The sequence below is a fragment of the Ranitomeya variabilis genome, chromosome 4, assembly GCF_051348905.1.
Source record: "Ranitomeya variabilis isolate aRanVar5 chromosome 4, aRanVar5.hap1, whole genome shotgun sequence".
NCBI classification, from domain to species: Eukaryota; Metazoa; Chordata; class Amphibia; order Anura; family Dendrobatidae; genus Ranitomeya; species Ranitomeya variabilis.
Window position 1 is genome coordinate 555,021,195 of NC_135235.1, and position 23,858 is coordinate 555,045,052.

General features: G+C 46.4%; 1 protein-coding gene across 2 annotated transcripts in view; it reads right to left on the reverse strand.

Annotated features, from left to right (window-relative positions):
- SCN4A (sodium voltage-gated channel alpha subunit 4) overlaps positions 1-23,858 on the reverse strand; it is a 137,847-nt gene that overhangs the window by 22,079 nt on the left and 91,910 nt on the right. For both annotated transcript variants that reach the window (XM_077252706.1, XM_077252705.1), the window contains one exon: positions 23,378-23,501. In XM_077252706.1, coding sequence (XP_077108821.1) covers positions 23,378-23,501 — 124 coding nt within the window. The remainder of the gene's footprint in view (positions 1-23,377; positions 23,502-23,858) is intronic.

The following is a 23,858-nucleotide window of genomic DNA, read 5'->3' on the forward strand; positions in this document are numbered from 1 at the left end:
GTAGAAATGACTGTGGGAATGTGGTGAGGAGGACCAGGATTTGGAGAGATATCACCAGCAGTGAGAAGGAGCAGAGATAGTGTTAGCAGGTGGGAGCAGGAGAGGGCATGAGGGGGCTGCCTGTGCTTTGAGACAGAGGATTGTATGTTAAGGAACAGTTCTGAGGAGGAGGTGAGATGGATGGGGAGGACTGAAGAGGAGATGACCAGTTCCTTACTTGGTGTGGGGATTGGGGGAGGTAGCAGAAAGTGAAAGATTATAGGGGTAAAAGTGACAACAAACAGAAACATTGTTTGCAGTGACTGGCCAGTTACCTTCAGTTCCCTTCAGGTTCAATTCAGGTTTTAACATGTATATACTGTATAAGATGAGCGACATGAATACTTAGATGAGGACAGCACTGTGGCTCGGTGATTAGCACTGCAGTCTTGCAGCGCTGGGGTCCTGGGTTCAAATCCCACCAAGGACAACATCCACAAGGAGTTTGTATGTTCTCCCCGTGTTTCCGTGGGTTTATTGGCCCCCCCTGGCTACAAACATCTGCCCCCAGCCACCCCAGAAAAGGCACATCTGGAAGATGCACCTATTCTGGCACTTGGCCACTCTCTTCCCACTCCCGTGGAGCGGTAGGATATGGGGTAATGAAGGGTTAATGTCACCTTGCTATTGTAAGGTGACATTAAGCCAGATTAATAATGGAGAGGCGTCAATTCTGACACCTATCCATTATTAATCCAATAGTACGAAATGGTTAATAAAACACACACACATTATTACAAAGTCCTTTAATGAAATAAAGACACAGGGTGTTGTAATATTTTATTATACTCTTAATCCAGCTGAAGACCCTCGTTCTCTAACAAAGAAAAAATAAAAAATAAACAATATCCCATACCTTCCGATGATCAGTCACGTCCCACGATGTAAATGTAAATCCATCTGAAGGGGTTAAATCATTTTACACCCAAGAGCTTTGCTAATGCAATTGTGCTTCTGTGTGTAAAACCCCGGCGAATGAATGAAATGCAGGGTGACCTGTAGTTACCTTGAGTTGCAGTGAGGCGCCCTCTGCTGGATGTCCTCATATGAACTCGAGCGTGGGAACTTTTACCAGGCTCGAGTTCATATGAGGACATCCAGCAGAGGGCGCATCACTGCAGCTCAAGGTAAGTACAGGACAATCCCCTGCTTTCCAATTGGAGCGCCCCCACACCGCCGCAGGGCCGAGGGGTACCCGGAGCCGGGCCTCTAGGTCTCAGTCCTGGGGTTGTCACGGTGGCTAGACCCGGTCCGTGGCCCTGTCTGTCAGTGGGGGACGTCCGGTGCAATAAGTGATGTTGTAGCGGTGCAGTTGTGGGGTGCAGGTCGCGGTAAATAACGAGGACACCAGGTTGCAGTCTCTTTACCTCTTTACTGAAGCTCTCTGGGTCCTCAGTCCGGAATACGGCTCACCAGGCTGCGCAAGTCCGGCCGGTCCAATGGCACTTCCAGAGCTCTCCTTGCAGGTGGAAATCGGTGCCTTCCTTCTAGCGCTATGTGTTGCAGTCCTTCCCTGCTGTGCTTACGGAAAGTACCCCACAACTGTTGTGTCTGTTTCTCGTGTTCCCTCACAACAACTTAATTCGCAATGATCTTTCTCGTCCCTCCAGATACTATGGTAGGAACGCACCCGTATGACGGGGAGGCTCGGAGATCTTCCGGGACTCTATCTGCGCCCCTCTCCTGTTGGTACCCCCCTTTGCCTTCCTGGGTGATGCGTGAGACAGTCCGCCTCAAGCTAACTGCCCTGCCGTAGGTCTGAGGTATGGCTTGAAACTCTTTACCTCCTCGGCGTTCCGGCCACCGGTAGTGCGCCTCAGTAAGGTGCTGCCTCTTTCAGCACAACCCTCACTGGTATCTCCTTTCGCTTGATTTCGTTTCTCACTCAGCACAATCTATCTCGCTTCTTAGTCCTTCCTTGGGCACCGCCGCTATGCTGAGCAGGCACGGTCCCTTTACGTTCTTTCCATGCCAAGCCTCTGCCAGGATCCCACCCCTGGCAGAGACCCTACAGTCTCTCCCTTCACAACACCCTCTGCCACCAGGTGTTGCTCCGTTCAATCCCGTCAGCGTTCTCTCTAACTTCCTGCCTGACCCCCAGTTTACCCACTATGGTGGGGAGTGGCCTAATGAATAGCACCCTTAGCTCCCCCCGGAGGCCCAGCTGTGAAATGTCTTGGTGACTGTGATACCTGCTCAGAGAACTCCTTCCGTGCCATCGAACGCAGCATGGCCCCCCTTAGTGGCTGAACCATGCTACTGCAACGACCAGGACTCTGGGGCGCTGCACTCCCCCCTGGTTAAACACAGTACTCCGGGACTGGGAAGAAAAACAACAATACAGGTTAGCAAAAAGACATACAATTTTGTTGAGTGCAAATAACAATAAGTATACTTAAGTAGGCTTCCCTTTATGGGAGGTGAGGACACTTGTAACGTTACAAACATAATTAACCTTATAATTTACAGAGTATAAATAACTTCTGTTACCCAACCGGGTATTCTATTTAGTGCAATTTTTGAAATAATAACTTAACATTGCCTTTAAGAAACTCACACTCTTAGTCTATCAAAGGCCTTCCTATAATCACATTATAAGGCATTTCAACTTTACATTCTCCTTCTTGTGAACCTGCAGGACCGCCTGTCCCTACGGCACCAGACCTACTGCCTCTCCTTTCTTCTACAGGACCGCCCTGTTCAGCCAGGGCCTACTGCCTTTCGCTACTATACACAGTATAGACATAACATTCCTTTCGGTTGAAGAACTCTGAGCCAGCTCTACTCGGCCCCTTTAAGGACTCACTCTCTAACCCCTACGGGTTCACTCTCTGTCCTTAGCAACAAAGTAACTTTTCAATGGGGACGCAGGGTTTACCTTCTATCCTCACCCTCATTATTACTTCTCTTACTTTCAACTATGCAGACCTCCACTTCTATCCCTACGGGCTCTCTGCATCCTTCCTGTCTTCAAAACATTATTCAAATTTCACATTTTAACAAATTCAACACATATAACTCGGCATGTAAAACAGTTACATTTTCTTTTCAAGGCATCATTACCACATTACTATTCTGTAACAGTATCGCTTTCAAGTACAATTCTTCACATCCCCTTTAAGAGGGGACCAGGTCTCTCTGAGGTAGCTCGTCTTCTCAGCCTACCAGTCTCATGCAAAGTTCCGGTCCGGTATCTTCACAAAGTGTCTTTAACTAGGACCAGTAGGAACGGTTTCTTCGCAAAGTGTCTTTTGACTAAAACCAGTAGGGAGCACCTTTAAGAAAGTGCAAACTATTTACAAGGGAAAGTTTGAATCATGCGCAGTTCATGATTTCTGCAGTTCTCTTTTTTTAAAACTGTATAAACTTCAGGAAAACAACAGTGACCCCGGGTCAACAAAGGGGTCACCTTTAACCCTAGACGGGTTTAGCAGCAAACAGGAACAGTTAAAGGAATGAACAGTTAACTATTTACATTTTCATGATATCGAGGTTTATTCTCCTTCCGGTGGCTTTGGTTCCTGGACCCCGGTCACTGTGACACGGATTCCAGCGGCAAGCTCCACAGGGGCCACCAGGTCACTCGGCGTCTGGATTTGAAGACTAACCCGGCGGGCAAGCTCGGGAGCTACTACAAAGCGCACCGTGGAGATAGTAACGAGATCCGGCAATTCTGGATCACCCGTAATTGGGGCCACAGGTGAGACTCTCTCAGGCTCACATCGCCGCACCTTCCGGGCACGCCATCCTTGCGCATTCTGGTGGCGGGTGTACGTCACTTGATCTCCCTCCCGTAGCGGCTCGCCCTCCCGATCACAGCAGGGGGTGTCCACGTCGTAGCCAGCAACGAAGATGCCAGTAGGTAAACCTGATTCCCAAATGGAGCCCCACCCTTTCTTGGGGTAGAAGGCCGATACAATTCCTCGTCTTACTGCGTCCTTTCCACCATATATAAACTTCTTACTTTGCATCTCCTGTTTTTCAACTTCTTCGCGCTGCTTCCAGTGTTGGAGTATGCATTGTTTGTACTGTTCCCAGGTAGACACCGCAATAGTGAGACCATCCACTGGAACCCCGTCCTGCTCGACCCAGGGGGTATCCCATCGAAACATCACTCCTCCCGGGTCCATCTCTATGGGTTCCCCCCACTTGGTGGGTAATGGTGGTAACAGTTTCCCCATCGCGCCAGGGGTGAGGATCGCCCGGTCAATTGTGAAGGAAGGGTTACTGTTGCGGGGGAAATCGGTCGCGGGAGCGGGATCGAGTGCGGGGGCAGGGGCGCCTTTCGTACCTGCGCCTAGTGTGGTCCCACCGTGGTCGATCCGGTCCACCGACAAGGGCGCTGGAGTCGGCTGCAGCCCGGACCGTGGCTCCTCCAATGGGATTCTCGGATTCGGTTCCGCTTGCTGTGGTTCCTCCTCCTCCAACTCCGAGGTCGGGATTGGTGGAGGTAATTCCGCTGTCAGCTTCACAGGCTCCCGGTCCGTCGCTGGTGAAGGATGGTAGGCCGGGATCGCTTCTTCCTTGCTCAGGCACTTGCTGCTCGTCATCGCCGCCTGATAGTCGCCGGCAGTGCATGCACCTAACTCCGCCATTTCTCCGAGGTCGGGCTTCCCGCCGTTGCATCTCAGGGGGTTGTCTTCTGTTTTGGGGCAGGTCATCTCTTTGCAGCCAGAAGTGCAGGGGGCGGTAGCCATTTCTCGCGCCACACTGGGAGTCTCCGCCCATAACACACCCTCCTTCTCCTGGGGTGTAGCAATGGCGGCGCCTTTTGGCGGGAACTTCTGGCGGCCAATGGCGCAGCACAATCTTGCAATAAAGTACAGTAAATCACAGTCTCTAGGCACACATGACCTGATTCTTCAGGCTTAAGTAGATCCTGTTCGTGACGCCAAATTGGAGCGCCCCCACACCGCCGCAGGGCCGAGGGGTACCCGGAGCCGGGCCTCTAGGTCTCAGTCCTGGGGTTGTCACGGTGGCTAGACCCGGTCCGTGGCCCTGTCTGTCAGTGGGGGACGTCCGGTGCAATAAGTGATGTTGTAGCGGTGCAGTTGTGGGGTGCAGGTCGCGGTAAATAACGAGGACACCAGGTTGCAGTCTCTTTACCTCTTTACTGAAGCTCTCTGGGTCCTCAGTCCGGAATACGGCTCACCAGGCTGCGCAAGTCCGGCCGGTCCAATGGCACTTCCAGAGCTCTCCTTGCAGGTGGAAATCGGTGCCTTCCTTCTAGCGCTATGTGTTGCAGTCCTTCCCTGCTGTGCTTACGGAAAGTACCCCACAACTGTTGTGTCTGTTTCTCGTGTTCCCTCACAACAACTTAATTCGCAATGATCTTTCTCGTCCCTCCAGATACTATGGTAGGAACGCACCCGTATGACGGGGAGGCTCGGAGATCTTCCGGGACTCTATCTGCGCCCCTCTCCTGTTGGTACCCCCCTTTGCCTTCCTGGGTGATGCGTGAGACAGTCCGCCTCAAGCTAACTGCCCTGCCGTAGGTCTGAGGTATGGCTTGAAACTCTTTACCTCCTCGGCGTTCCGGCCACCGGTAGTGCGCCTCAGTAAGGTGCTGCCTCTTTCAGCACAACCCTCACTGGTATCTCCTTTCGCTTGATTTCGTTTCTCACTCAGCACAATCTATCTCGCTTCTTAGTCCTTCCTTGGGCACCGCCGCTATGCTGAGCAGGCACGGTCCCTTTACGTTCTTTCCATGCCAAGCCTCTGCCAGGATCCCACCCCTGGCAGAGACCCTACAGTCTCTCCCTTCACAACACCCTCTGCCACCAGGTGTTGCTCCGTTCAATCCCGTCAGCGTTCTCTCTAACTTCCTGCCTGACCCCCAGTTTACCCACTATGGTGGGGAGTGGCCTAATGAATAGCACCCTTAGCTCCCCCCGGAGGCCCAGCTGTGAAATGTCTTGGTGACTGTGATACCTGCTCAGAGAACTCCTTCCGTGCCATCGAACGCAGCATGGCCCCCCTTAGTGGCTGAACCATGCTACTGCAACGACCAGGACTCTGGGGCGCTGCACATTCAGTACCCGGGGTTTTACAGGCACGAGCGAGTGCATTAGCACAGCTCCTGGCTGTAAAATGATTTAACCCCTTCAGATGGATTTACATCGTGGGACATAACGACGGAAGGTATGGAATATTGTTGTTTGTTTTTTTAACTTTGTTACAGAACAAGGGTCTTCAGGTGGATTACCAGTATAATAAAATATTACAACACCCTCTGTCTTTATTTCATTAAAGGACTAATAATAATGTGTGTGTGTGTTTTATTAACCATTTCATACTATTTGATTAATAATGGATAGGTATTATAATTGACGCCTCTCCATTATTAATCTGGCTTAATGTCACCTTACAATAGCAAGGTGACATTAACCCTTCATTACCCCATATCCACCGCTACACGGGAATGGGAAGAGAATGGCCAAGTGCCAGAATAGGCGCATCTTCCAGATGTGCCTTTTCTGGGGTGGCTGGGGGCAGATGTTTGTAGCCGGGGGGGGGCAATAACCATGGACCCCCTCTAGGCTATTAATATCTGCCCTCAGTCACTGGCTTTCCCACTCTGGCGGAGAAAATTGCACGGGAGCCCACGCCAATTTTTTCCACGATTTAACACTTTAATTTAATAGCTAGAGCCCCCAAATTTGACACACAGACACTTCTTACATTAGTGAAGAGGAATATGTAAAAAAAGAAGGGATATGAGATGGTTTACTGTATGTAAACCATGTCTCATATCCTGTCGGGTTTGTGAAGGAGAGAGCAAAAGCCGGCAATTGAATTAGCGGCTTTTATGCTATCTAGCGCTGCATTAAATATAAAAATACATATATAGGTGTCTCACTGACATATATATATGTATATATACCTATTCTATGTGTATATATCTACTCTATTCTAACCTGTCAGTGTGATTTTACTGTACACAGCACTGATTTGCCGGCTTTTCAAAGGACACCAGTATGTAAAAATCGGACAGTAATACGGATGTCATACGGATGATGCGATTACAAAAAAACGGATTATGCGATTGCACTCGCATGACAATCGCATACATTACATCCGTTTTTTCGGTCCAGTTTTTTTTCTCGCAAGTGGAAAGGGACCCTTAGAGGTGGAATTTAAATCCACTGGACCCAAAACAAAATCTATATCAGTGGTCTCCCAATTAACCCTATTTTATTTGTCACCTAATATTGTTTTTTATAACACAGATCTTACGCAGCAGAAATATGTGCTGCATGAACAGCATGGATTTCCCATAAAAAATATTTGATAGGTGAGATAATGTGTGCAAACTGCAAAGCGCTGCGGAATATGTTAGCGCTATATAAAAATAAAGATTATTATTATCTGTGGGTGGATTCAATAAAGAATGCGACAATCCATATTCCATGTTAAAATTTCGCTACAGTATACTCTAATTGTAATTAAAATGATGAGTTTTTGGTAATTTTTTAACCTGGATTTTTTTGAAAGAATGCAAATAACCTATTTAATTTAATGGGTGCAGAAATGGTGCAGAAAATCTGGAACCTCAAAAACTCACTAAAGCTCATTATGTGAACATAGAAATAGAACATGTGTGAACATGTGAAATGGAAAAAGTGAGAAACAAATCAGTTTACACTTTCGTATCTATTAAGATTTAATAAAAACAAACATGTTTTTGAGCTCATTAGGCAATGTTCACACTGAGTTTTTTTGGTGTAGATCCTCTTCATTCAAAATTCAGCAAAGCCAATTCAGGAAAACAAATGCTATTTCCTAATGGGCTTTAGCCAGGAAAACCTTGGAGGTTCCACCAGTGTCTTTGTGTGCACATACCCCATAAGTCACTTTTTTTAAGAGGATCCTGAAGGAAACCTTTTTAAATTAGGCTTTAGGTTTTCCAAGACACTTCAAAACCGCTTCAGAAAATGAAAATATCCTCCAAAAACTCCTAAAAAAGCTAAGTTTACACGCCTTGTTTTTGCTGTGTTTTTATCTGCAGCCAAAACCTACTGTCTTGGCCAGAGGTGTCAAACTGCATTCCTCGAGGGCCGCCAACAGGTCATGTTTTCAGGATTTCTTTAGCATTCCACAAGGTGCTGGAATCATTCTGTGCAGGTGATTAAATGATCACCTGTGCAATACAAGGAAATCCTGAAAACATGACCTGTTGGCGGCCCTCGAGGAATGCAGTTTGACACCTCTGGTCTTGGCAATAAAATCGCTGTCCTCAAAACACTCATTTTTTCAGCGTTTTTATGATGTTTTGTATGTTTTTTTGCAGCATTTTTTGGATGCGGATTACGTGTGCTTTGTTTCCAGTACATGTTTAATAAAGCTGTTTTTATTCCCGAAAAACACCATAAAAAATTGTATTTTTTTTGCATTGTTTTTTTTTCATTTTCCTGTTGCTTTCTATCAGTGAAAATCCGCTGAAAGAATTGACAAGCTGCACATTTGAAGAACGCCGCAGTTCTCAAATTCAGTCAGAAAAAAATAATGTGCATGAGATTTCTGAAATCTCATAGGTTTTACTGGTACTGTAAAAAGCAGCTTATGTATAGAAATATGCATAAAAATGCTGCATGTGAACGTAGGTCAAAATATTGGTCTACTAAAGCGGTTTCTTCTTGAAAACCCGAACTCCTAAAAAAACTCTGTATTAAATTACATTTTTTATAGGACTCCTATTGTATATCTAAGCCAAAAACCTTAGACAATAAGAAATAAATAAAAAAGAAATTAGAATTAGTATTATTTTTTTTTTTTTTTACAGAATGTCAAGTAAAATTTCACAAATTATTCGGAATCAGGACCTATTGATTTCCGGAGACGCGAAATTGCATTGCTGTGTAAATCCTCTTGTAAGAAGAAAACCCATTACAGAGATAAGGGTCTGTAAATGTTTAGTTTCTCTTCTCTTTTCTGGAAGGTTGAGTTCACCTGTTCGTTGAAGCATATCCAAATATTCCCCCAACCCTGACAAACTGATCACCAGAAGTATCCGACATACAGCTGCCAGGAGGAACTAAAAACCATACTGAGACACCTATGTACAGGAAAAAAAACTGCTACCCTACATACTTTATCGCCGCACGTATAGGTTTTTACAACATAATTCTCAGGGGGTGACGTATTAAAATGTATAGTAGCGCTACTTTTCAATGCACCTCAAATGGACACATTTTTATTAATTTATTTGGAAAAAAAATGTAATCCTCTAAACCTCCCCAACTCCCCACAGCATTGGCAAAAAAACCAAGGGGGGGGGGGGGGGGTAATATTAGGGTATGTGTCCACGTTCAGGATTGCATCAGAATTTGGTCAGGATTTTTCATCAGTATTTGTAAGCCAAAACCAGGAGTGGGTGATAAATGCAGAAGTGGTGCATATGTTTCTGTTATACTTTTCCTCTAATTGTTCCACTCCTGGTTTTGGCTTACAAAAACTGATGAAAAATCCTGACCAAATCCTGATGCAATCCTGAACGTGGACACATACCCTTACACTCCAAGTATTTCTTGTCTGTACCAGTAAAGACAGGTTAGAAAAACACTCTTTTTGACTAGGATCTGGGATCAACTATCTGTAAATCAAAAGGGCTTTATACACTATAGGGTCACAAGGCTATAAAAATCTTTCAGAGATTCATCCAGAAAAGTGGGTCGATTTTTTTCCCACTTGTCAGACCTTAGCTCAGACTTCACCAGCCGTCCAACCACTCTGCCAGGTATACTGACACCAGCTCTCTCAGGCAGGCAGCACCTAATTCAGTCATACTTTTGTTGCACACTTGTCCTACGCTCAACCCCCATATTACCACATTAATTATTATTACAATAACATAAACCTACGGGCTGATTAATCAAGACTGGAGTTGTTCACACCGATCTTGAAAAGGGGGTGTGCTGGAGTCAGACGCGACTGATTCATGAAGAGGTGCATACGTCTTCACAAATCTGGAGCGTCTCACAAGTAGTGTGCACCTCCGTGGGCTATGCCAGAAATATTACACCAGTCAGGTACTGTAATGAGATTTCTGGCATAGGGAATGCTACACTTTGTCATGAATTAGACAAGCTGTGGCATCGCTCAGTGCCACGTCCTTGTTCCATCTCCACCCATTATGTCAGAGCTGGGAGAAACTGTTGTGAAAGTGTCAAAAGTTGTAACACTTTGGCGCAACTCCAAACTGCTTTAAAATTTGCGACTTTTCAAAGCTTTTACTCCACTTTTTTGGAGCAAAAGCTTTGAGGAATTGGGCCCATGGTCTTACAGTGGATACGGAAAGTATTCGGACCCCTTTACATTTTTCACTGTTTGTTTCATTGCAGCCATTTGGTAAATTCAAAAAAGTTCATTTTTTTTTCTCATTAATGTACACTCTGCACCCCATCTTGACTGAAAATAAAAACAGAAATGTAGACATTTTTGAAGATTTATCAAAAAAGAAAAACTGAAATATCACATGGTCATAAGTATTCAGACCCTTTGCTCAGACACTCATATTTAAGTCACATGCTGTCCATTTCCTTGTGATCCTCCTTGAGATGGTTCTACTCCTTCATTGGAGTCCAGCTGTGTTTAATTAAACTGATAGGACTTGATTTGGAAAGGAGCACACCTGTCTATATAAGACCTCACAGCACACAGTGCATGTCAGACCAAATGAGAATCATGAGGTCAAAGGAACTGGCCAAGGAGCTCAGAGACAGAATTGTGGCAAGGCACAGATCTGGCCAAGGTTACAAAAGAATTTCTGCAGCACTCGAGGTTCCTGAGAACACAGTGGCCTCCATAATCCTTAAATGGAAAAAGTTTGGGACCACCAGAAGTCTACCTAGACCTGGCCGCCCAGCCCAACTGAGCAATCGTGGGAGAAGAGCCTTGGAGAGAGGTAAAGAAGAACCCCAAGATCACTGCAGCCCTCCACCGGTGGGCCTTTATGGCAGAGTGGCCCGAAGTAAGCCTCTCCTCAGTGCAAGACACAGTGGCGTATCTGTTGTGAATTGAACTTTTTGGCTCCCTCTTGTGGTCACTAGCGACATGACACTTTGATTTTCTTTCCTCAGCTTGGTACCCACCTGGTTCGTTAGTCCAGGGGTGTTGCTATTTTAACTCCCTGGATTCTCAGTCTGGTGCCTGGCATCGTTGTAATCAGTTCCTTTCTGTTTGCTCCTGTCTGCTGGTCCTGGTTCTTTGCAAAATAGGCTAGGTCCTGCTTCCTTATTTTTTGGTTATTTGCATTGCTCTTATTTTTGTCCAGCTTGTACTAAATGTGATTCCTGATATTGCTGGAAGCTCTAGGGGGCTGATATTCTCCCCTCGTGCCGTTAGACGGTTCGGGGGTTCTTGAATATTCAGCGTGGAAATTTTGATAGGGTTTTTGCTGACCGTAAAAGTCATCTTCCTATATTCTGCTATTAGTCAGTGGGCCTCACTTTGCTAAAACCTAGTTCATTCTTACGTTTGTCTTTTCTTCTTACCTCACCGTTATTATTTGTTGGGGGCTTGTATCCAACTTTTGGGGTCTTTTCTCTGGAGGCAAGAAAGGTCTATTGTTTCCCTTCTAGGGTTAGTTAGTTCTCTGGCTGGCGCGAGACGTCTAGAACCAACGTAGGTACGTTCCCCGGCTACTGCTATTTGTTGTGCTAGGATCAGTTATACGGTCAGCCTAGTTACCACTGCCCTATGAGCTGGTTTTTTGTGTGTGCAGACTTGGTAATAACCTCTGAGACCCTCTGCCATTGGGGTCATAACAGTATGCCAGGCCAAAAGTAATACTTAATGCATTGCAGAAGTGGGATTATAAGAAAGGAAATTCTGAGTTTTTTTTTTTTTGTTTTTTTTTTTCTTTCTTTCTTCCTCCCCTTTATCTCTGAGTGGCTTGAGCTTGCTGCAGACATGAATGTCCAGACTTTGATTACTAGTGTGGATCAGCTTGCTGCTCGTGTGCAGGGCATTCAAGATTTTGTTACTTGTAGTCCTATGTCAGAACCTAAAATACCTATTCCTGAACTGTTCTCTGGAGACCGATTTAAGTTTAGGAATTTCAGGAATAATTGTAAATTGTTTCTATCTCTGAGACCTCGTTCGTCTGGAGACTCAGCTCAGCAAGTAAAAATTGTTATCTCTTTCTTGCAGGGCGACCCTCAGGATTGGGCCTTCTCGTTAGCGCCAGGAGATCCGGCATTGGCAAATATTGATGCGTTTTTTCTGGCGCTCGGGTTGCTTTACGAGGAGCCCAATCTTGAAATTCAGGCAGAAAAAGCTTTGCTGGCTATCTCTCAGGGCCAGGATGAAGCTGAAGTGTATTGCCAAAAATTTCAGAAATGGTCCGTGCTTACTCAGCGGAATGAGTGTGCTCTGGCCGCAAATTTCAGAAATGGCCTTTCTGAAACCATTAAGAATGTGATGGTGGGTTTCTCCATTCCTACAAGTCTGAATGATTCCATGGCGCTGGCTATTCAAATTGACCGGCGTTTGCGGGAGCGCAAAGCCGCTAATCCTCTGGTGGTGTTGTCTGAACAAACACCTGATTTAATGCAATGTGGTAGAATTCAGACTAGAAATGAACGGAAAAATCATAGACGTCAGAATGGGTTGTGTTTTTACTGTGGTGATCCTACACATGTTATATCAGCATGCTCTAAACCAGAGGTCCCCAACCGCCGGTCCGCGGACCAGGACCGGGCCGTTGGGGTTTTTCAGCCGGTCCGCGGCGCCCCTGTTCAGCGGTCACGTGGGACCGCTCATTAGAGAAATGAATAGGCGGCTCCACCTCCCATAGGGGCGGAGCCGCATAATTCATTTCTCTAATCAGCGGTGCCGGTGACCGCTGACAGAGGAAGAGGCTGCGGCACCGAAGACCAGCTGTCCGGGGGAAGGAGCGGGACGCCGGGAGCAGGTAAGTATCGCATATTTACGTGTCCTCGTTCCACACGCCGGGCGCTGTCTCCATCTTCCCGGCGTCTCTCCGCACTGACTGCAGGCAGAGGGCGCGATGACGCATATAGTGTGCGCGCCGCCCTCTGCCTGATCAGTCAGTGCAGAGAGACGCCGGGAAGATGGCGCCGAGGAGCTGCAAGCAAGACAGGTGAGTATGTGTTTTATTATTTTTATTGCAGCAGCAGCAGCACAGCTATGGGGCAATAATGGACGGTGCAGAGCACTATATGGCACAGCTATGGGGCAATAATGGTGCAGAGCACTATATGGCACAGCTATGGGGCAATGGTGCAGAGCACTGTATGGCACAGCTATGGGGCAGTAATGGTGCAGAGCACTATATGGCACAGCTATGGGGCAATAATGGTGCAGAGCACTATATGGCACAGCTATGGGGCAATAATGGTGCAGAGCACTATATGGCACAGCTATGGGGCAATGGTGCAGAGCACTATATGGCACAGCTATGGGGCAATAATGGTGCAGAGCACTATATGGCACAGCTATGGGGCAATAATGGTGCAGAGCACTGTATGGCACAGCTATGGGGCAATTATGAACGGTGCAGAGCACTATATGGCACAGCTATGGGGCAATTATGAACGGTGCAGAGCACTATATGGCACAGCTATGGGGCAATTATGAACGGTGCAGAGCACTGTATGGCACAGCTATGGGGCAATAATAAACGGTGCAGAGCACTGTATGGCACAGCTATGGGGCAATAATGGTGCAGAGCACTATATGGCACAGCTATGGGGCAATAATGGTGCAAAGCACCAGGGAAACAAGCATGGTGCTCCCACTCATTCTGAACCTATGGTAAGTTGAATCACATTCTCATTATAAATGTCATAATTATATAAGTATGCACTAAGCTCCATCCCTCCATAACCCCACCCCCATATGACCAAAGCCCCGCCCCTGCCCCACCCCCACCGGGCCATGGAAAACTGGTCTTGCTTAAAGCCGGTCCCTGGTGCAAAAAAGGTTGGGGACCTCTGCTCTAAACGCTTAACAAAGGTGGTTAGTCCTGTCGCCATTGGTAATTTGCAACCTAAATTTATTTTGTCTGTGACCTTAATTTGCTCATTGTCTTCCTACCCTGTTATGGCGTTTGTGGATTCAGGTGCTGCCCTGAGTCTTATGGATTTTTCATTTGCCAAACGCTGTGGTTTTGTTCTTGAGCCGTTGGTAAATCCTATCCCTCTTAGAGGTATTGATGCTACGCCATTGGCGGAAAATAAGCCGCAGTTTTGGACACAGGTAACCATGTGTATGACTCCTGAACATCGGGAGGTGATTCGTTTTCTGGTTCTGCATAAGATGCATGATTTGGTCGTTTTAGGTCTACCATGGTTACAGACCCATAATCCAGTTTTGGATTGGAAGGCAATGTCTGTGTCAAGTTGGGGCTGTCAGGGAATTCATGGCGATTCCCCGCCGGTGTCTATTGCTTCCTCTACTCCTTCGGAAGTTCCTGAGTATTTGTCTGATTATCAGGATGTATTCAGCGAGTCCAGGTCCAGTGCTCTTCCTCCTCATAGGGACTGTGACTGCGCTATAGATTTGATTCCGGGTAGTAAATTTCCTAAGGGAAGATTATTTAATCTGTCTGTACCTGAGCATACCGCAATGCGTTCGTATATCAAGGAGTCTCTGGAGAAGGGGCATATTCGTCCATCCTCTTCCCCTCTTGGTGCGGGATTCTTTTTTGTGGCCAAGAAGGCCGGATCTTTGAGACCTTGTATAGACTATCGGCTTCTGAATAAAATCACTGTTAAATTTCAGTATCCTTTGCCTCTGTTGTCGGACTTGTTTGCCCGGATTAAGGGTGCCAAGTGGTTCACCAAGATAGATCTTTGTGGTGCGTACAACCTTGTGCACATTAAGCAGGGAGATGAATGGAAAACTGCATTTAATACGCCCGAAGGTCATTTTGAGTACTTGGTGATGCCTTTTGGGCTCTCTAATGCCCCTTCAGTGTTTCAGTCCTTTATGCATGATATTTTCCGGAAGTACCTGGATAAATTTATGATCGTTTATCTGGATGATATTCTGTTTTTTTCTGATGATTGGGACTCCCATGTAAAGCAGGTCAGGATGGTGTTTCAGGTTTTGCGTGAGAATGCTTTGTTTGTCAAGGGCTCAAAGTGTCTCTTTGGAGTGCAGAAGGTTCCCTTTTTGGGTTTTATTTTCTCCCCTTCTGCGGTGGAGATGGACCCAGTCAAGGTCCGAGCTATTCATGATTGGACTCAACCCACGTCAGTTAAGAGTCTTCAGAAGTTCTTGGGTTTTGCTAACTTCTACCGTCGTTTTATCGCTAACTTTTCTAGCGTTGTTAAACCTTTGACGGATATGACCAAGAAAGGTTCTGATGTTGCTAACTGGGCTCCTGCAGCCGTGGAAGCTTTCCAAGAGCTGAAGCGCCGGTTTACTTCGGCGCCTGTTTTGTGTCAGCCTGATGTCTCACTTCCCTTTCAGGTTGAAGTGGATGTTTCTGAGATCGGTGCAGGGGCCGTTTTGTCGCAGAGAGACCCTGGTTGCTCTATAATGAGACCATGTGCTTTTTTTTCTAAGAAGTTTTCACCTGCTGAGCGGAACTATGATGTTGGCAATCGGGAGTTGTTGGCCATGAAGTGGGCATTTGAGGAGTGGCGTCATTGGCTCGAGGGTGCTAAGCATCGTGTGGTGGTCTTGACTGATCACAAAAATCTGATGTATCTCGAGTCTGCTAAACGCCTGAATCCTAGACAGGCCCGTTGGTCATTGTTTTTCTCCCGTTTTGACTTTGTGGTCTCGTACCTACCGGGTTCAAAGAATGTGAAGGCTGATGCTCTTTCTAGGAGCTTTGTGCCTGACTGTCCTGGAGTCTCAGAGCCAGCTGGTATTCTTAAAGAGGGAGTTATCTTGTCGGCCATTTCTCCGGATTTGCGACGTGTGTTGCAGAGATTTCAGGCTGGTAGACCTGACTCTTGTCCACCTGACAGACTGTTTGTTCCTGATAAATGGACCAGCAGAGTCATTTCCGAGGTTCATTCCTTGGTGTTGGCAGGGCATCCGGGGATTTTTGGCACCAGAGATTTGGTGGCTAGGTCCTTTTGGTGGCCTTCCTTGTCACGGGATGTGCGGTCGTTTGTGCAGTCCTGTGGGACTTGTGCTCGAGCTAAGCCTTGCTGTTCTCGTGCCAGCGGGTTGCTCTTGCCCTTGCCTGTCCCGAAGAGGCCTTGGACACACATTTCCATGGATTTCATTTCAGATCTTCCGGTGTCTCAGGGCATGTCTGTCATCTGGGTGGTATGTGATCATTTTTCCAAGATGGTCCATTTGGTGTCCTTGCCTAAGCTGCCTTCCTCTTCCGATCTGGTTCCTTTATTCTTTCAGAATGTGGTTCGTTTGCACGGCATTCCTGAGAATATCGTGTCTGACAGAGGATCCCAGTTTGTTTCCAGGTTCTGGCGATCCTTTTGTGCTAAGATGGGCATTGATTTGTCGTTTTCATCTGCCTTTCATCCTCAGACTAATGGCCAAACTGAGCGAACAAATCAGACTCTAGAGGCTTATTTGAGGTGTTTTGTTTCTGCAGATCAGGATGATTGGGTGACCTTCTTGCCATTGGCTGAGTTTGCCCTTAATAATCGGGCTAGTTCCGCTACTTTGGTTTCGCCATTTTTCTGCAACTCTGGTTTTCATCCTCGTTTTTCCTCGGGACATGTTGAGCCCTCTGACTGTCCTGGGGTAGATTCTGTGGTGGATAGGTTGCAGCGGATTTGGAATCATGTGGTGGACAACTTAAAGTTGTCACAGGAGAAGGCTCAGCGTTTTGCCAACCGCCGCCGCGGTGTGGGTCCCCGATTTCGCGTTGGGGATTTGGTGTGGCTGTCTTCTCGGTTTGTTCCTATGAAGGTCTCCTCTCCTAAATTTAAGCCTCGCTTCATCGGTCCTTATAAGATTTTGGAAATCCTTAATCCAGTGTCCTTTCGCTTGGATCTTCCGGTGTCGTTTGCCATTCACAACGTGTTCCATAGGTCTTTGCTGCGGCGGTACGTTGTGCCGGTGGTTCCTTCTGTTGAGCCTCCTGCTCCGGTGTTGGTTGAGGGCGAGTTGGAGTACGTGGTGGAGAAGATCTTGGATTCTCGTCTCTCCAGACGGAGGCTTCAGTATCTGGTCAAGTGGAAGGGCTATGGTCAGGAGGATAATTCCTGGGTGGTCGCCTCTGATGTTCATGCGGCCGATTTGGTTCGTGCCTTTCACGCTGCTCATCCTGATCGCCCTGGTGGTCTTGGTGAGGGTTCGGTGACCCCTCCTTAAGGGGGGGGGGTACTGTTGTGAATTGAACTTTTTGGCTCCCTCTTGTGGTCACTAGCGACATGACACTTTGATTTTCTTTCCTCAGCTTGGTACCCACCTGGTTCGTTAGTCCAGGGGTGTTGCTATTTTAACTCCCTGGATTCTCAGTCTGGTGCCTGGCATCATTGTAATCAGTTCCTTTCTGTTTGCTCCTGTCTGCTGGTCCTGGTTCTTTGCAAAATAGGCTAGGTCCTGCTTCCTTATTTTTTGGTTATTTGCATTGCTCTTATTTTTGTCCAGCTTGTACTAAATGTGATTCCTGATATTGCTGGAAGCTCTAGGGGGCTGATATTCTCCCCTCGTGCCGTTAGACGGTTCGGGGGTTCTTGAATATTCAGCGTGGAAATTTTGATAGGGTTTTTGCTGACCGTAAAAGTCATCTTCCTATATTCTGCTATTAGTCAGTGGGCCTCTCTTTGCTAAAACCTAGTTCATTCTTACGTTTGTCTTTTCTTCTTACCTCACCGTTATTATTTGTTGGGGGCTTGTATCCAACTTTTGGGGTCTTTTCTCTGGAGGCAAGAAAGGTCTATTGTTTCCCTTCTAGGGTTAGTTAGTTCTCCGGCTGGCGCGAGACGTCTAGAACCAACGTAGGTACGTTCCCCGGCTACTGCTATTTGTTGTGCTAGGATCAGTTATACAGTCAGCCTAGTTACCACTGCCCTATGAGCTGTTTTTTGTGTGTGCAGACTTGGTAATAACCTCTGAGACCCTCTGCCATTGGGGTCATAACACGTATCCAGGGGGGGCAGCCGGGGCATGTGCCCTGGGCGCAGCCGACAGGGGGGCGCCAGCAGGCCACCTGATGCCAGTAGTAGTATACACTGCCCACACAGTAGTATACAGCACTGCCCACACAGTAGTATACAGCACTGGCCACACAGCAGTATACAGCACTGCCCACACAGTGAAATACAGCACAGCCCACATAGAAGTATACAGTACAGCCCACACAGTAGTATACAGCACAGCCCACACAGTAGTATACAGCACAGCCCACACAGTAGTATACAGCACAGCCCACACAGTAGTATACAGAACAGCACACACAGTAGTATACAGCACAGCCCACATAGTAGTATATAGCACTGCCCACATAGTAGTATACAGCACTGCCCACGTAGTAAATAGCAGCCCACGTAGTTTATAACACAGCCCACATAGTAAATAGCAGCCCACGTAGTATATAACACAGGCCACATAGTAAATAGCAGCCCACGTAGTAAATAGCAGCCCACATAGTAAAAAGCAGCCCACGTAGTAAATAGCAGCCCACATAGTATATAGCAGCCCACGTAGTATATAGCAGCCCACATAGTATATAGCAGCCTACGTATTATATAGCAGCCCACATAGTATATAGCAGCCCCCGTAGTAAATAGCAGCCCATGTAGTATATAGCACAGCCCACATAGTAAATAGCAGCCCACATAGTATATAGCAGCCCACGTAGTAAATAGCAGCCCACATAGTATATAGCAGCCCACGTAGTAAAAAGCTGCCCACGTAGTAAATAGCAGCCCACGTAGTATATAGCAGCCCACATAGTATATAGCAGCCCACGTAGTAAATAGCAGCCCACGTAGTAAATAGCATCCCACGTAGTATATAGCAGCCCACGTAGTATATAGCAGCCCACATAGTATATAGCAGCCCACATAGTAAATAGCAGCCCACATAGTAAATAGCAGTCCACGAAGAAAATAGCAGCCCAAATAGTATATAGCAGCCCACGTAGTAAATAGCAGTCCACGTAGTATATAGCAGCCCACATAGTAAATAGCAGTCCACGTAGTAAATAGCAGCCCACGTAGTATATAGAAGCCCACATAGTATATAGCAGCCCACGTAGTAAATAGCATCCCACGTAGTAAATAGCATCCCACGTAGTATATAGCAGCCCACATAGTATATAGCAGCCCACATAGTATATAGCAGCCCACATAGTATATAGCACAGCCCATGTAGTAAATAGCAGCCCACATAGTATATAGCAGCTCACGTAGTAAAAAGCAGCCCACGTAGTAAATAGCAGCCCACATAGTATATAGCAGCCCACGTAGTATATAGCAGCCCACATAGTATATAGCAGCCCACGTAGTAAATAGCAGCCCACATAGTATATAGCAGCCCACATACTATATAGCAGCCCACATAGTATATAGCAGCCCACGTAGTAAAAAGCAGCCCACGTAGTAAATAGCAGCCCACGTAGTAAATAGCAGCCCACGTAGTAAAAAGCAGCCCACGTAGTAAAAAGCAGCCCACGTAGTAAAAAGCAGCCCACGTAGTATATAGCAGCCCACGTAGTAACTAGCAGCCCGCATACTATATAGCAGCCCACGTAGTAAATAGCAGCCCACAAAGTATATAGCACAGCCCACGTAGTAAATAGCAGCCCACATAGTAAATAGCAGCCCACGTAGTATATAGCAGCCCACGTAGTATATAGCAGCCCACATAGTATATAGCAGCCCACATAGTAAATAGCAGTCCACGTAGTAAATAGCAGCCCACATAGTATATAGCAGCCCACGTAGTAAATAGCAGTCCACATAGTAAATAGCAGCCCACATAGTATATAGCAGCCCACATAGTATATAGCAGCCCACATAGTATATAGCAGCCCACATAGTAAATAGCATCCCACGTAGTAAATAGCATCCCACGTAGTATATAGCAGCCCACATAGTATATAGCAGCCCACATAGTATATAGCACAGCCCACGTAGTAAATAGCAGCCCACATAGTAAATAGCAGCCCACATAGTATATAGCAGCCCACGTAGTATATAGCAGCCCACATAGTATATAGCAGCCCACGTAGTAAATAGCAGCCCACATAGTATATAGCAGCCCACGTAGTAAAAAGCTGCCCACGTAGTAAATAGCAGCCCACGTAGTATATAGCAGCCCACGTAGTAACTAGCAGCCCGCATACTATATAGCAGCCCACGTAGTAAATAGCAGCCCACATAGTATATAGCAGCCCACGTAGTATATAGCAGCCCACGTAGTATATAGCAGCCCACGTAGTATATAGCAGCCCACGTAGTATATAGCAGCCCACGTATTATATAGCAGCCCATGTAGTATATAGCATCCCACGTAGTAAATAGCAGCCCACGTAGTATACAGCACAGCCCACGTAGTAAATAGCAGCCCACGTAGTATATAGCAGCCCACATAGTATATAGCAGCCCACATAGTAAATAGCAGTCCACGTAGTAAATAGCAGCCCACGTAGTATATAGCAGCCTACATAGTATATAGCAGCCCACGTAGTAAATAGCAGTTCACGTAGTATATAGCAGCCCACACAGTAAATAGCAGTCCACGTAGTAAATACCAGCCCACGTAGTATATAGCAGCCCACATAGTATATAGCAGCCCACATAGTAAATAGCAGTCCACGTAGTAAATAGCAGCCCACATAGTATATAGCAGCCCACATAGTATATAGCAGCCCACATAGTATATAGCACATCCCACGTAGTAAGTAGCAGCCCACATAGTATATAGCAGCCCACGTAGTATATAGCAGCCCACGTAGTAAATAGCAGCCCATAGTATATAGCAGCCCACGTAGTAAATAGCAGCCCACATAGTATATAGCAGCCCACGTAGTATATAGCAGCCCACATAGTATACAGCATCCCACGTAGTATATAGCAGCCCACGTAGTAAATAGCAGCCAACGTAGTATATAGCATAGCCCACGTAGTATATAGCAGCCCACGTAGTATATAGCCGCCCACGTAGTAAATAGCAGCCCACATAGTATATTGCAGCCCACATAGTATATAGCACAGCCCACGCAGTATATAAGAGCCCATACCTTGTCCTCCCAGCCAGGCTCTGCATCAATCCTTTGCTCCAGGTGGCAGGTGCTGCACACTTCCTGTTTGGCGACGCACGGCTCATTCTTGGGGCACTGGACGGTCGGAAGTCACTCTGCCTATCCATGGCGATGCATTGTGGGCGGCTCTCCAGCAGCTGCAAAAGTCGCAGAGCTCCGTGCTGCCTCCTCTCTTCTAGCGTGCACCGCGGGCTCTCCAGCAGCTGCAAAAGTCGCAGAGCTCTGTGCTGCCTCCTCTCGTCTAGCGTGCACCTTGGGCCGCAGATGCCTGCCTCAGGGGCCGCATGTGGCCCGGGGGCCGCGTGTTTGAGACCCCTGGCATAGAACCGATGCGCAGCACTTTCTCTGAGCCGGCTGTCAATTTGACAGCCGGCTCAGAGAACGGAAGCATCTCAGTGTGGGGGCGGCAGAATTCCGCCGACGGGGAGCCTCCTCCTTGGACCGCCGCATCAGGTGGCCTGCTGGCGCCCCCCTGTCGGCTGCGCCCGGGGCACATGCCCCGGCTGCCCCCCCCCTGGATACGCCACTACATGAATGCAGCCAAGTACAGAGATATCCTGGTGAAAACCTCTTCCAGAGTGCTCTGGACTTCAGACTTGGCCGAAGGTTCACCTTCCAACAAGACAATGACCCTAAGCACACAGCTAAAATAACAAAGGAGTGGCTTCAGAACAACTCTGTGACTATTCTTGACTGGCCCAGCCAGGGCCCTGACCTAAACCCAATTGAGCATCTCTGGAGAGACCTAAAAATGGCTGTTCACCAAAGTTCACCATCTAACATGACGGAACTGGAGAGGATCTGCAAGGAAGAATGGCAGAGGATCCCCAAATCCAGGTGTGAAAAACTTGTTGCATCATTCCCAAGAAGACTCATGGCTGTACTAGCTCAAGAGGGTGCTTCTACTCAATACTGAGCAAAAGGTCTGAATACTTATGACCATGTGATATTTCAGTTTTCTTTCTTAATAAATTTGCAAAAATTACTACATTTCTGTTTTTTTTCAGTCAAGATGGGGTGCAGAGTGTACATTAATGAGAAAAAAATGAACTTTTTTGAATTTACCAAATGGCTGCAATGAAACAAAGAGTGAACATTTGAAAGGGTCTGAATACTTTCCGTACCCACTGTATGTCACTGTTTATAGAGGAACATCTACAGAATTTGCATATATTCGATTCTACACAACAAAAATGTTATTGGGTCAATTTTGCCTGTGACTACTTTGCAATTATTTCCATCATATAAATCTGCACTTACCAATATGACTAAAGGGCAGAGCGACACTAAGGGAAAATTTCCATAAATTTGTAAATTCATGACAAACAGTGTTTAGCTTCTATATAGTAAATATACGGCAAGTAAGACGTCGCTCCAATCTTAATGAACAAGCCCTACAAACAACAAGGGCAATAACCAGCGCAAAATGTCGCAGGATGGGGAAAAATCTATCAAATGTTATTAGTTTAGAATAAAAATGAATGACATGGTGGATAGCGAGATGGCCAGAGGGGAGATAATAAATAACACTCTGATCACTAGAACATGAAAATTAATAGGTTACAGTACAAAAGTAGGACAGAAATCACAGTAGTCCGGAGGGAGATTGTGTATTATGGGTTTGTACGTTCGGCTCGAGGATGTGTTGTATTAGCCACCTCGGCTTGTATTTCATGTGCTCTTTAATGGCATTGCCACCCTATTGATTGTGCAAACGGCTTTCTTCTTAGGGCATTTATTCTACTGATTTATTTTATGCCATTACAGATAAAATTATATATAATGTAATAATATAACAATATAATATTTTCTCTCTGTCCTGTGCCGATTTCCTTCACATCTACAATTGTACCGTAATTTACTGTTTTTCTTGTCGTGACGCTGGGGTTGTATATTATCTTCCTTCTGGAGAGGTCACTATCCATCATTTTTTACATAAATGGTTTTCATCTGCCCTAATTGAATATATTTTTCTATGTACTGCGGCACTGTGTCCTGTCTATTGCCATAGATGTTTGTAGGACTAAATTATAAATCTGGTTCAAACCTTGTTTCCATAGATAATCACCCCAAGATTACTCCCACTTTTTAAAAGTGATGGTAACCAAGTCAATTTTTGTTTCATTTTTTTCCCCAAAATCCCTCCTCCCCTTTGTTTGTTATGTGAGCGTATACCTTCTGTAAAGCATTCTTCTGGAGCATCCTCTTCTTTATTTTCAAGGGTTTCTTCCTCTTCCTCTGGCTCCGGAGGTCTATAATCTGCTGTACTGCACACTGAAGAACCATCATCAAATTGCTTCTAGATAGAGAGTAACAGAAAAGTTGTGAAGAAGCAGGAAGAAATCCTAAATGTCAATTCAACAAACTGTATAAATAAATTGTACATGAAAATATAAGAAACTTTGTAATACTGCTTACCGTATTTTTCGGACCATAAGACGCACCCGACCATAAGACACATACTAAATTTTCAGAAGGAAAATAGGGAAAAAGATTAATGTGTCAAATGGGGATCCGTCTTACAGTCCGAATTTAGCTTACCGGGGGGAAGGGGGGGTTTGGCAGAGCTGGTGGAGCATGGTCACAGGGGGTGTTCGGTGGCCCAAGGCTGGTGCTGCAGATGCGGTGGCCTCCAATAAATCCCATCCCAGGCTGT